This window comes from Pterocles gutturalis, unplaced genomic scaffold (assembly GCF_000699245.1).
Source record: "Pterocles gutturalis isolate BGI_N339 unplaced genomic scaffold, ASM69924v1 scaffold32581, whole genome shotgun sequence".
NCBI lineage: Eukaryota > Metazoa > Chordata > Aves > Pterocliformes > Pteroclidae > Pterocles > Pterocles gutturalis.
Window position 1 is genome coordinate 37,697 of NW_010098903.1, and position 12,562 is coordinate 50,258.

The following is a 12,562-nucleotide window of genomic DNA, read 5'->3' on the forward strand; positions in this document are numbered from 1 at the left end:
TTGGCTCAGTATTGGTCCAAACTAGTAAAACACCCAAGCCTCTCTGAAATGGAGTATGTGATTAACCTTCCTTGACAAATGGGAGCTATTGTGAATAATATGACCCCATGGGTCAGAACAAAGCAAACTTAACACTTTTGTTTTCAAAACGGTTGATCAGCAGGACTTTTGGTTATTGTGGAGCAAACCTTTTGGCTTTCATAGGCTGATTTTTGATTTGTAAAGTGTTCTGAAAACAGCCCTGAATTCTCAGGTAACACTATGGCTTTGCCCAGTTGGAGTACCTAGAGCAGTGAGTTGGCTCTCCGGAGGGTTGTCTCACGGGAGATGAATGAAGGGAGGTTGTTTGCCCTGGCTTGGGACTTGAAGAGCTTAAATGGGTTGGCCACAGGTGACTCCAGGGAATATAGAGTTTGCTTCCCAATTCTGTATTTAGAATATACATTTCTGACATTTATTTCACACTTGCAAAAGTTATTTCAAGAATGTAACATGAAGATGTGGAAAGAGGAGAAAGGCAAAGAGAATTTCCCATAGAAATTTTGTTTATATTTTTGTTCTTTTCATTCCAGTGAAATGAAGCAGAAGTTGGATGAAGAGGGTAACAAGTGCAGCATCCTTTCCAAGCAGGAGAAGTTCAACGAGCACTGCTGTATCCGCTGCTGTTCCCCTTTCACATTTCTCATCAACAGCAAGCGACAGTGCCAAGACTGCAAGTACAACATCTGCAAGAGCTGCAGTTCGTACCAGAAGAAGGAGAAGGCTTGGATTTGCAGCGTCTGTCAGCAAGCAAGGTAAAAGCCTATTGTTCAACAACCTGTGTAAAGCAGCTGTGACCTGACCTCAGCTTTTCCATGGATTTGTCAGTAGTTAACGCTGGTAGCATAGGACATGAAGTACCTGTTTACGTAGGGGTTGATTTGTCCCTGAGGTGTGACATGCCTGGTTTTCACAGAGGTTAATTTGTTCCGAGAGTGTTTGGCTACCTGTTGCATTTTCCAGGCTTTGCTTAGCTGGACTGATGAATCAGCAAGCAGTAACTGGACTTAGCTTGAGCAGGGATGGAATCTCCTGAAATGCTTGGGTTACTGATGGAACCTGAGCGGAGATGGTGGTAAGGCAGTTAATCGTTTTGCAGCAAATCCTGTGATGGCTGGGGAGTGGAAGGAAGAATATAATTGACTAGATCATCCAGCTGTGACTGTGTTCTTGGAATGCCTTTCTCAATGCCAGTTTATTGCTGGGGATGCTTCAGGCTTACTTTGGCAAATAATCAGAGAAAATAGCACTGCAACCTGTTATAATTCTTCACATCTGTTAGGAAAACACTGCCAGGCTTCTATTTGCAGAGGGTATCGGGGATTTACCATCTCACACTTTTGAGGCTAACATAGCCAACACAATTAAAGATAGCACCAGGAAAGCAAAGCAAATCCAAGCAAATACAGAACAGCAGCAAAGGAGCTGTTCCCTGGCAGGTGATGTGATAGTCCTTCTTCTCTGTGTTGCCGGACAGGTTCCAAAACCAGCCTTAGCTGTGGTGGTCTAGCACTCACCAAGGCCTTTTTTACTCAGACAAGAAGGGTGAATGAGATAGCCTGATTCCTCAGAATTAATTTTGAACATCGGTGACTAAAACAGCTGAGCAAATGTGACAAAGATGGCTATTTATTCTTTACCTTCCCCATTAGGGGAGAACACAGGATGGAGACAAGAGCTGGGTCCCTTTCCAATGCTGTCTGATACTCCTGTGCTCACCAAACACTCATTGCTCCCACCTGTTTCCCATCAACACCCACTGGAAATTTAAGCTTTCACATAGGATCTGTGAGTGAAGTGTGTGCCCTTTGACACAGGGCCTTAAAATCACAGGAATCCCAAAAAAAATGCAGTGTTTCCAAATTCCAGCCTTTGAACGCAAAGCAGGTTGTGTTCTTTGGGGAACCTGCTCCTTTCTGCCTTTTCCCTTGGCAAACCTACATACCCCACCTTTCCCCCATTGAGGAGGCAGAAGAATGGCAGGAGTATCTTTTCCAGCAACACAGAGAACTTGTTTCTACTTTAGTTACTGGACTGTTTCATATTACATCTCTTTCTCCCATTTCTCATGAGTTCAGTCATACGGGCAGCAGAACAGCATTGTGGATGCTGATGAACTGCACTTAAAATAGTTTTTGCTGACTACACAAAAAAAAATCTCAGAAGAATTTAATTTCAGAAGAAAAATCTATAGCTGTATTCTGAAAATGCTATTTCTGACCCTTGAAGTCAGTGCTTTTCGCACCATCCCGTGCAGCCCTCAGGAGTCACCCACCTGTAACTCAGTTATAAACATTTTCTTTATTTGTGAGACCTGAGACACAGCTTGAGTTATTTTTCAGTGAATAAATTAACTAACACGGCTGCTAATCATGTCATGATCTGGTTTATTGATTGGTGAGACTCACAAATCCCTGTCAGGGAGGCAGGGGCTGAGGTGCTTTGGTTTGGTGGGGACAAAAGAAGTACTCCTAGTTAATCACTGAACCTTAGATTTGTTTGTTGATGCACTCAGCTGTAACAAAACAGTTGGTTTCAGGACTTAGTTGTGGAAGGCTAATGAAGATATTATGCTACTTAACAATCTTGTTCTACTTTCAGGCAGGCTAAGCCATCTGGTAAAAGGAAGCTGAAATATCTTTTAGGTAGTCTGCCTCAGCCGCAGACTGGAGCTTTGTGTCTACTTTTGTGAGAGTTGTGTACTTCTGCTGTCTTGAGGTCCTTGCTGACATTGCAGAGAGCTTCTACGGGATTTGGAAGCTGTGACTTTGTCATGTAAATGCCAGGAAATGTGTTTTTCCTTCTGAGATAGAATTGGATAGGAGCATTGACTTGCTGTGTGGCATAGCTGAAAAGATAGTTTTAGCTCTTCCATGGGCACGTTGTCTTCACTGGGCCCATATGGGTCTTGTTCTGCTTTTTTAAAAAGTCCTCTAAATGATCCCATTCATATTGTACTTAAGGGATTGTTTAATTTGAAGTAAAAAGAAGTGAAAATTATTTTCCTCAGCTGTATGTATGTGTAGAAGTTAATGGAATTCCTTCCAAAAATGCCTGCTGCTCTATTCCAATTTTCTTCCTCCTCCTCCCACCACTGTTTCTCTGTTTTGAATCCTGTCTCTTGATTTCCTTCTCCTTACCATGCTTTAGCATCACAGTGAATCACAAACACCATATCATTTTGCTTACAGTACCTGTGACGAGCAAGGGCAGTAGCTTGGATTTTGCACAAGAGCCAGGAACGGTCTTTGGTTTATTCAGTTGTTCCCTTGCTGGAGGAGGAGAGAGAAATGTGTAAACTGGTTGCTTTGGCAGGTTGATCTCTTCTGGGTTGTTTGCTACCCTGATCTGTCTTAATTATTTCAGAAGCATGCACTCTGAAGAATTTAAATTCCGCTAGAGAGAGGAAAGCCGTACTTGCATAACACACAGCAGACTGCAGTGCTGCACTCAACTTTAAGAAAAGTGTCTAAAAATTGAATTGATGAGGAGAGCAGGAAAGAGAGGTCTATTGAAGTGGCTAAATACAAGTGCTAATTAGGCCAGCTCTTCTAGCTTTAAGTAGCCTCGGAAGTGAGCATGTGGCTGAGTGCCTGAAGGGCTAATCCATGTTTCAGGAGCTCTGGATTCCAGTTTGAGCTGTTCACCTGATTGTCAAGTGACCTTGGGAAAGCTTCTGTTTCTCAGGTTTCCCCATGTGCAGAATAGGTTTAATGATGCTGAGCTCTTGGAGGTCAGTGGTTGAAAAGTTAAATGCTATAGCTGTAAAGTGCTAAGTATTATTAATGTGCTGTTCTTACAGAAGTTTTGCTGCAGTCAGCATGGTTAAAACCTTTGCTTTATGTGTTGCAGTAGCACAGGAAAGTAAGTGCTTGGATTCTTGTAGGGAATGAATGAGGACAGAATATCGCGGCTTTATTTTCAATGTTAATATGTAAATGCTTGCCTGTGTTTGGCCCCACCTACCTGCAGCAAATCATAGTAAGAGATGTTATCCCACATTTTCCCTAGTAGGAATAAATATTATGTAAATAGCGTGCAAAAATCCTGAGGCTGCTGAACTGGGAGGAGAGGAATATGAAAGGATGTAACACAGTTTTTCTATATAATAAGCAGCATACAGATGATAGATTGGATTTATATAGCTTTCCAGTTTTGCAAAAGCTGAGGGACTTTCGGTGGAGGTGGCAAATGAGAAGCTAATAAAAAACCCCCAGGATTCTTCAAGTGTGAGCACGTAAATGGCAAGTGGGAACATCACCCCTTGCAGTAGCTGAGGAAGGAAATCTCAAGTATCAACTGGAGTTTAGGGAAGAATTTCTCTTGTGTCGGTTCTGTAACTGGGACTTCCCATACTCTGTACCCTGTCACTGACAACTGTTGCAGGAGCAGACTTGGGGGGCTGTGGGCCATTACAGGCCCTACGTTGGGTTGGTGGCGGTCAGGGAAGATGTAGGGTTCATGGTGGTCAAACAAGGGAGAACAAGAAATAGCAATATCTAATTAGATGGCCTTGGAACATGTTAAAAGCTGTTAAACTTTTTTTATTTTAAACAACATTGAATTAGTACCCGTGAAAGTCCCCTTGGAAAAAAAGTGAAATTATAAAACTAAATCTACTGGCTTTTATTTTAAATATAAAAATCTTGTCTATGCAGGGTTTTTTCACAACTTCTCATCTAGATCAGATGTTCAATTTTGGGGTCAAGTCAGAGTATCTTTGTACATCATTGCATTAGAATTTCTTTTTCTGGTCTCTGTTACATGGCAGCTATGCTGAATTATTTTTAAGATCACATTTCCCTTGTTAAGTCTTATTGTGCTACTAAGGTAGCCTTTAAACGGAGCAGCATGCACTTTCACGTAGACATACCATTGAACATCTTTTAATTTTCAGTTATGAAAGATTGCTAATTGGCTTGATATATTTGTTTCAGCATTTGCTGAGTCTTCCGGTTTTCTCCTGCTGTATTTGTGCAACCGTTGAGCTTTGGAGAAGTACAGAAATCTCCCACCTAAGCACCACATAGATTTAGCTCCCATACACTCCTCCCAAGGAGAGGAGACTATTTATACCTGTAGTGTATGCTTCTCTTTGTTGTTATAAGCTGTATATAAAGACTATTTCCGCAGTCCATAAGTAATTAAGATTTTTTTTGCCAAAATCGTATCATTTTTATCCCACTGCCTATGGATCAAAGACCCTCTGTGCCTTCTCAGTGCTTTTTCTTTCTAAAGGTTTATCCTGTTAGCTGTGAACAGCTGCCCAGTTATGCGTGGGTACACTTAGAAGCATTATAAATGCTCTGGTTCGCAGTTCTTTTGTGGGAATAATATTGTAAACCCTCCAGATTTGCAGCCACTAGCTGTGTAAAGGCAATAACAACTGTGTCTTTTTTCTAGCCAATGCTTTTTGCAATCAGGAATGGTACCCTCTTGAAGGGTTCCTGTGGTACCAAAGAAGTTAAAGTAAGAATTTAATTTGTCATTTTTAAAAAGCTTAACCACATCAAGAAATAAGTCCCTCTATGTTCTTATTCTTCAGCCCCACCTCTCACATGGAATAGATAGTGAAGCACTTATTCGCTAAGAATCCATGAGGTCATGCATTTACGTGTTTCATCAGGCAGTAACTCATCCCACTTCTGTGGCTTGGGGGGAAAGGAAAATGGAAAAAGAAATTGTTAAGTCTTTCTGCTAAAGTCAAAGTTTTATAAATTTGTGTGAAGAATTAAATATATGGCTTTCTCATGCTTTTTTTGTAGTAGTATATCTTTTCTGCACCTAAGTTGTTGTGAAGTCTTACTCCAGATAAGCACTGAAGGAGTCTGGCTAGAGAGTTAATTACTCTTCTAACATCTTCCATACCCTTGGCTTTCAAAATATGACCCTACACTTGTGGATCAGGAAATAAGTGGTAATTCCTGACAGAGTTACCTGTACTAGAAGTAAGTTTCATGCACTTTCCTATCCTACATCACACCTCCATCTTTTGCTGTAACTGTCCAGGTAAATGTCTTGTTCATGTTAGCTTGGGAGCTAACAGACAACTCTTGTATTTCTTTTGTGTCCACAAATAAAATCATGTTAATGTCGGGGGGAAACTGCCAGTGACCTAAAGTTGTCTTTGAGTTTGCATCTCCATTCATTTCAGGTTGTTGTATCTTTATTCGCAGAAACAGCTTCAGAAATGGCGATTGAATTTTGACATAGTGCCTAAATAAAAGCTGCCTAAAACCAGAACACTTTTGATTGCAAAAGTTGTGAACTATTTGAAAGTGCAATTTGATCATAGCAAAAGAAAGCTTCCTGTTCATTTTCAGATTACTGTTGGATTTATAGTGTGCTTGGGAATTACTGTGATAAAATGTTTTCATCAGAAAGCTGCTGTAGTAAAAATGGAAATTCTTTACAAGCACATACTTGCTTTGACTGGAAAATGGTGAGGCCCAACATGGAAATTCTGAAAAGCGGCCTGCGAGAGATCACAGTTCAGTTGCCTGAAACATGGGAGCTAAAGTTGAAACCTTTCTTCACAATCATACCAAGTATGTCTTTTGTTCTCCCCATAGCCTCCCAAAATATTTCAAACTGCTGTGTATTTCAGGGAATGAGTATGGTATGGTTTTACGGTTTGACTTTGGCTCTCAATTGTTGGATGGAACAGGGAGTTGCTAACACTTTTCTGAAGTGGTTTTATTCATCCCCTTGTAAACAAGGAGACCACGTGGTCTTACTTTCTTGGCTGGATGCTTTCACTTTGGGGCAGCAATCTTTGTAAGGTAATGAGGTTGCCTTTGCTGCTGGGTCTGTAATACTGCCTGCCTTGATCGTTTTGATTTGAAATGTAATATGCTGTAATTTGGCGAGTGATGTCTCTTGGCAATCTGTGGGAGTCAGATGGCCATACTGGTTCTCTTCAGGTTCCATCTCTGTTCCTGTCCATTGATGTGAAGACGGGAGGGGTGCACCAGGGGTGCACCAGGCACCAGCTCGAGAGAGCCTTCCTTCTCTTTTCATCAAGTCCCAAGAGATAATTAGTGGTGAATGAAAGAGTTTGTTCATTTAATTAAGAAATATTATTTTCCATCATCTGTCACACACAGAGGTTGTATGTGAGGTTAATAGGGTAATGAACACATCATGGTTTGCATCGGCTTCAATTTGCTGCTGACAAATTTGCTTTGTATTGATGTTTTTTCCTGGCTGGTCAATGTAGCAGCTTGTAGAATAGTGCCTGGAGTGTGGAAACGTGAATGAATGCTTGTGCGACAGAGAACAGCAGTGTAAAAAGGATGGTAGAAGTTTAGTCAGCAGTCATTGTTGGAATTTCGTGTATTTTAGAATGTGTCTGTATGGATGTTGCTCCCTGAAACTATTTCTCCAAGTATAGTAACTAGACTGCTCACACAGCAAACACACTGAGCAAGTGTCTCTGGTACTCCTAAACATAGCGTGGCAGTAGTGTTTGGTTTTCTCCTCAGGGAGATTATAATTGGAGATGGAATACTCTTGGGAAACAACAGCTTTCGAAGCAGTATTACATAGAGTTTGGGTAGCAAGGGTTGTCTTTCAGACCTGCTAAAGTGTTGTTCTCTGAGTCCATTCTCTGCAGTGCATTTAAATACCATGTTATCCACTTCCAAAGTTTTCCACTTGCTACCAAAGAAGGTGGTTCTGCCAAGAGAAACAGCAACAAAATAGAGTGAAAGGAGATTGACAGGAAGAGGAGGAGGAGGAGGGTGGGGGAATAGCACGATTATAGTCTGAAAAATTAGTCATGTAACATGTCATTGTAGTTCCCAACTGGCAATTAAACAGCTCATATCTGCATAAAGGATTAGTAACACTGGAGGGTAACATTCAGGATCTTGGAACAACACTTACAGTGTATCATTTGCAAATTGTTTGACAGACACCTGCCTCACACGCGCCATACGCTACCATATTCCAGTGCTAAATATAATTAGTCCTAGTAAAACCAGACCTCCAGCTCATAGGCTATGGCTTTACAATATGCCTGTTGCACAAACAGATTAAAAAAAAAAATGCAGTAATGGCATCTAGAGTAATCTGGATGTGAAAAAAGTTAAGGAATGAGTTTTGGGACAGAAATCTTCTTTGATCTGAGATAGTCAGGACTGCAGCCCTGCAGGCACTTTTTAGTGCTTTATTTAAATCTGCTGACTGTCAAAGGCATAATAAGCGTTGTGTTAAATGAGCTTATATGTCAGCTCTCGAAGGCTTGCGCCCAGTTTGGCAGTGTCAGTCCCACAGCTGCAATTGCTCAGATGCACTGGTTACTGATATTAGAGGGTCGTATGAGGAAATTACTGCCTCGAAATTCTGAAAGTCAGGCCTTAATTCCCAGCTTTCCTTCAGATCCTCTCCATCTAGAGGCAGCTGTGCTAAAGTCTGCTTGCCCTAGTTCTTCATTGGTGAAATCTAATAGCCAATGATGACAATTCCTTTATGTTTAAGTATAGAGCTTCTCAGGGAAGGACCACCTTTAAATTCTGCCCAAATCTTGGGGACAACTGATGGGTGCTACCAGGATGCAACTTGAGATCAGCACCCCTTCTTAGCTCTCTGATTGCTTGAACTGGGTGCCTGCCAGTGTGTGATCTGGCCTTTATGTGAGCTTTTTAAATTCTCGTCACACAAAGATTCTGCTTCTCTCCGTTCAGCTGTACTGCTCTGGTTTTTAATGGGCACATAAATACACTGTATATAGCCTTATGTCCTTTTTGTACCACAATGGAAGTTGCTGTCCCAGAATTACTTCAGCTCAAAAGTGTTAGTTCTCAAAATTACTTTTTAAAATAGAAAGTGAATGGATGCAATCTGATTGACAAAGCCAGGCAACGGCTTCCGAATTGTGCTGAATCTCATGAGTGGTCTGTTATTTGCACGCTTTTCATTTAGGTTATGAAGGCATCATCGTGGCTTCCAAAATTATTTGGACGCTTCAGTTTTCCTGGATGATTGGTGATGCTGATTCCGTGCATTTCAAATGTCTTTGGATGGTTTATGAAGAGCAGAAGAACTTCAAATCAAAACACAGCTTCAGTGTATATATAAAGGTAGAAAATGAACACAGATTCTGCTATAGAGGAAAAGAGTTGTTTCCTTCATGTCTCTCCATGTCTTATATAACAGATATATATATAAGGGCTTGTAGATAGTTATTTTCTTATAGTACATGAAGGGAGTAAACTTTTATTACTCTGTAGGTGACAGAATCCATCAGGTGAGGAAGTTGGAGGCAGACCTGGATTCTGCTTCCTACTCATACCTTGCTCACCATCTGCTGTTGAGAAGGTCACCCTGCTTTTTCCTTTTTTGCTCCATTATGAGAGAGACATCATAGAATCATCCCTACCTTGATAAAGTGTGTTCATGTGGGCTTTGTGTAATTGGGGGTTTTTTCACTTGAGGTCATACAGACCTGGAGTGTCTGAATAAAAAACATGGATGTGACAGGCTCCATATGGGAAATCAGGGTTTTGGAGGCTCCAGGTTGATAATTTTACTTTGTCTTAATAAGGAACCACATACATGCCATCTCATTAAACTAAGTGAGACATTCGAAAGCTTTTCTCTTTCTGAATCCTCTGTAAGGTTCAGTCCAGAGTCTTGCCTCATCCATCAGAAGTAGGGTATCACCAGTCTATTTTTCTCTGTTGGCCTTACTGGGTGTCCTTGTGTGCTCTGCAGCCTGCCTGCTCTCGGCTGGAATACGAGGGCTTTCCAAGGCAGAAGAGCATAAGTTACTTTTTGCTGGAGGGTGGGGTAACCCCACAGGTAGGTCCACAGTCAGAAAAGCATTGGGATGGATCAGAATTTGCTTCCCTGTGTGCTATGACATGGGGAAATGGTGGGGTGGTGGGGACACAGAGCTAGGGTTTCTGCCATCAGATCAAAAAAATGTGTCGACTTTTAAAAGTTGATCATTACCGCTGTTAGTGTGTTTTTTCTACAGTCAAGGCAGTGCAATCGAACCTGAGAGACACCTGTGGGAGAGACAGAGCCTTTTCTGTCCAAATGATTGTCAAGTAAAATCTGAGGAGAGCTCTCTGGCAAATTCTCTTAGCTGATAACATAGCAGATGGGCAATCTTGATCAGAAAAAAAGCACATAACAAAAATAAAGCCTTGCATTTAGTGAAGGAAAACACCTCCTCCGTATTAGCTCTCTTTAGATACTAGATTTCATGGTTTTAATAATTTCTATAATATAGAGAAAAAAATCTAAAAATGGTACTTCTCCAGGTTATCACATGGATTGGGATTATCATGCATCCTAATGAACAGACTGGTTAAAATTTGTGTCTGAGGCTGGCTGATTTGGTTGAAATCAGACAGCTGATGCAGTAAACTCTAGAAGTTCCCTTCTGATGAGATTTTTCACAAGTAACCTGGTCCGTTGTGATGGGATATCTTAAATCATAGCAAATCCTGTTTTCTTTTTAGCAGGGATTGGAGACATATAGTGAGCCAACATATCTTCTAAGTATTTTGCCCTGCATGTTACAACTTCCATTGTTATAACCTCTAGAAGAGAAAATCATCACATAGCAAACTGAATTATGCCCTTCATTTGTAAGGTCTGGATCATTCTGCAGATGGGCTCTATGTGCTGAGGAAATGGTTATTTAAACAGTATAGATTGAACCTCCCAGATTCCGTTATTTATGTTTTCCAAGGAAAAAAACCCAGTATCTGCTGGGGAAAAATTAACTTCTTAAGAGAATGCTTTTGACTGGGGCTCTGCATTAGGTAGCATTCCCTCAGTAGCAGGAAGTTTCTGTGAAGCCAATCTGGAAAGGGTAACTGCCCTAACATGCTTTTGTAATTTTTGCCTCTAACTAAAAATGTCTTCTCCCTGTGGTAGCAAAGATTCTGGCAAATCTAAAGAGAGTTGGGGTGGGGAAGCAGGTGCTAAATAGCTTTTATGCTCCTCTGTGATGTGACTTTTCCTAATCCTATCAGCACAGCAACATATTGGTCGCTTGGCTTTTTTCCCTATTTGACACATATTTAAGACAAGTGGAAAATCCTCTCCTCTCTTCATTTAAAGTGACTGGCTTCCCCTAGCGCATCATCTTCCTAGATGGAGGAAAATGTTCTTTGGTTCTAAAGCCCTTATTGCAAATCTTCAGAGCCTCAGCACTGGCAGAGTTCAGTTTCCAGTGAAGAAAGGCTTCCTCCTTCCTGACGCAAATCTCACAGGTCTGTTCTCCTTTTAATTCTTTCTGAATAATTGTCTCCAGATGCTTCTACAGATTCATCTCTGATCTGAACATTGCCCTCAGAATAAACGTAGCAGTTACTGCCTCTGAGAGTCTGCAGAAAGAAAATTATTCTGCTGTTACCCTTACTGCTGGGATTTATTAAGACTGCTGCTTTTATGCCTAATAATTAAAAAACCTGCAGTGTCATGGGATGTTGCCATGGGTCTAAAATAAATCTGTTCAAGCTGACATCGAGATTTAAGTGAGCTTTGTTTTTTACTATGTCAGGGAGCTGTACCATCCTGGGTTTTTCTTTTTTTTTTTTTTTAAAAGCAAATAGCTAAGTTAAACTGTGTGGGTTTGCAACAGAAAAAATATATTTTCTGAGAGACAATAAGCTCCTCCCATGAGTTAGGGTTGCCTAGATTTCTACTGTTATAACATTATCACAATTTTTTGTTATTTTCCTCCACTTGCTCCTGTTCTCATAAGTTTACATTGAAAGATTATAGAATCCTTAGGGCCTTTTAAGTGGTTTAGACAAAGACTCTGCAAGAAGTCCTTTCAAGATCTGTGTTTCATTTGATGCCAAGAATTTAGTTGTGTGTAAAAGCTACCATGTCTAAATGGCTTTTCTGTGTAGTTACAACCTGTTTGGCCTCGTTACAAGAAGGACACAAGGAATGCTAATTTGGAATATTTAAAAATCCACAGTGGTGCTTGTCAGAGGGAGGAAAAACCACCCTCAAACCCAACCAGAATGCATTTCAGGGTCAGCATGCACATATCTAATGGGATCATGTGGGCCTGGTTTAGTGTATGTAAATAAATATTCACTAACATCATCTGTGAAATATTACTTGATGTTGTTATGCCAGTACTGTTTGTACTTCCATAATTGAAGTGAAAATTAATATTGCAGCAGAGCTTCACAAGAGGGATACTTTATATTACTCCTAGGATTAACAACTATACTTGGGGGGTTGAAGTAGATACTCTGAAAATTTTATAAGTATCTTGATTAATTTGAATTTAATCTCATTTCAAAATCATGTATTTTCATAATCCAGCGTAATGACAGAACAGGGCACGCTGTTCTTACTTCTCATTTCCTGAAATCACTAAAATCTTTTGGTATGTTTGGAGAATTTACTCTCAGATTTTTCTGCCATTCTCTATAATTGAAAGTTTCTTTCTCAGCAGGGGATTAAAACGTAATGTTTCACTGTCACATGCTCTTAAAATCCCTTTGCTGTCTCAAAATTACTTCCACGTACTCTTACTTTCAGC

The 12,562-nt window shown here is 40.6% G+C and overlaps 1 protein-coding gene across 1 annotated transcript in view; it reads left to right on the forward strand.

Annotated features, from left to right (window-relative positions):
- The first annotated feature begins 576 nt into the window (after positions 1 to 576).
- Positions 577 to 12,562, forward strand: part of MYRIP (myosin VIIA and Rab interacting protein) — a 64,319-nt gene continuing 52,333 nt past the window's right edge. Inside the window, 1 exon segment of the mRNA XM_010074695.1 lies at positions 577 to 794. Within this exon segment, the coding sequence (XP_010072997.1) occupies positions 577 to 794 (218 nt within the window).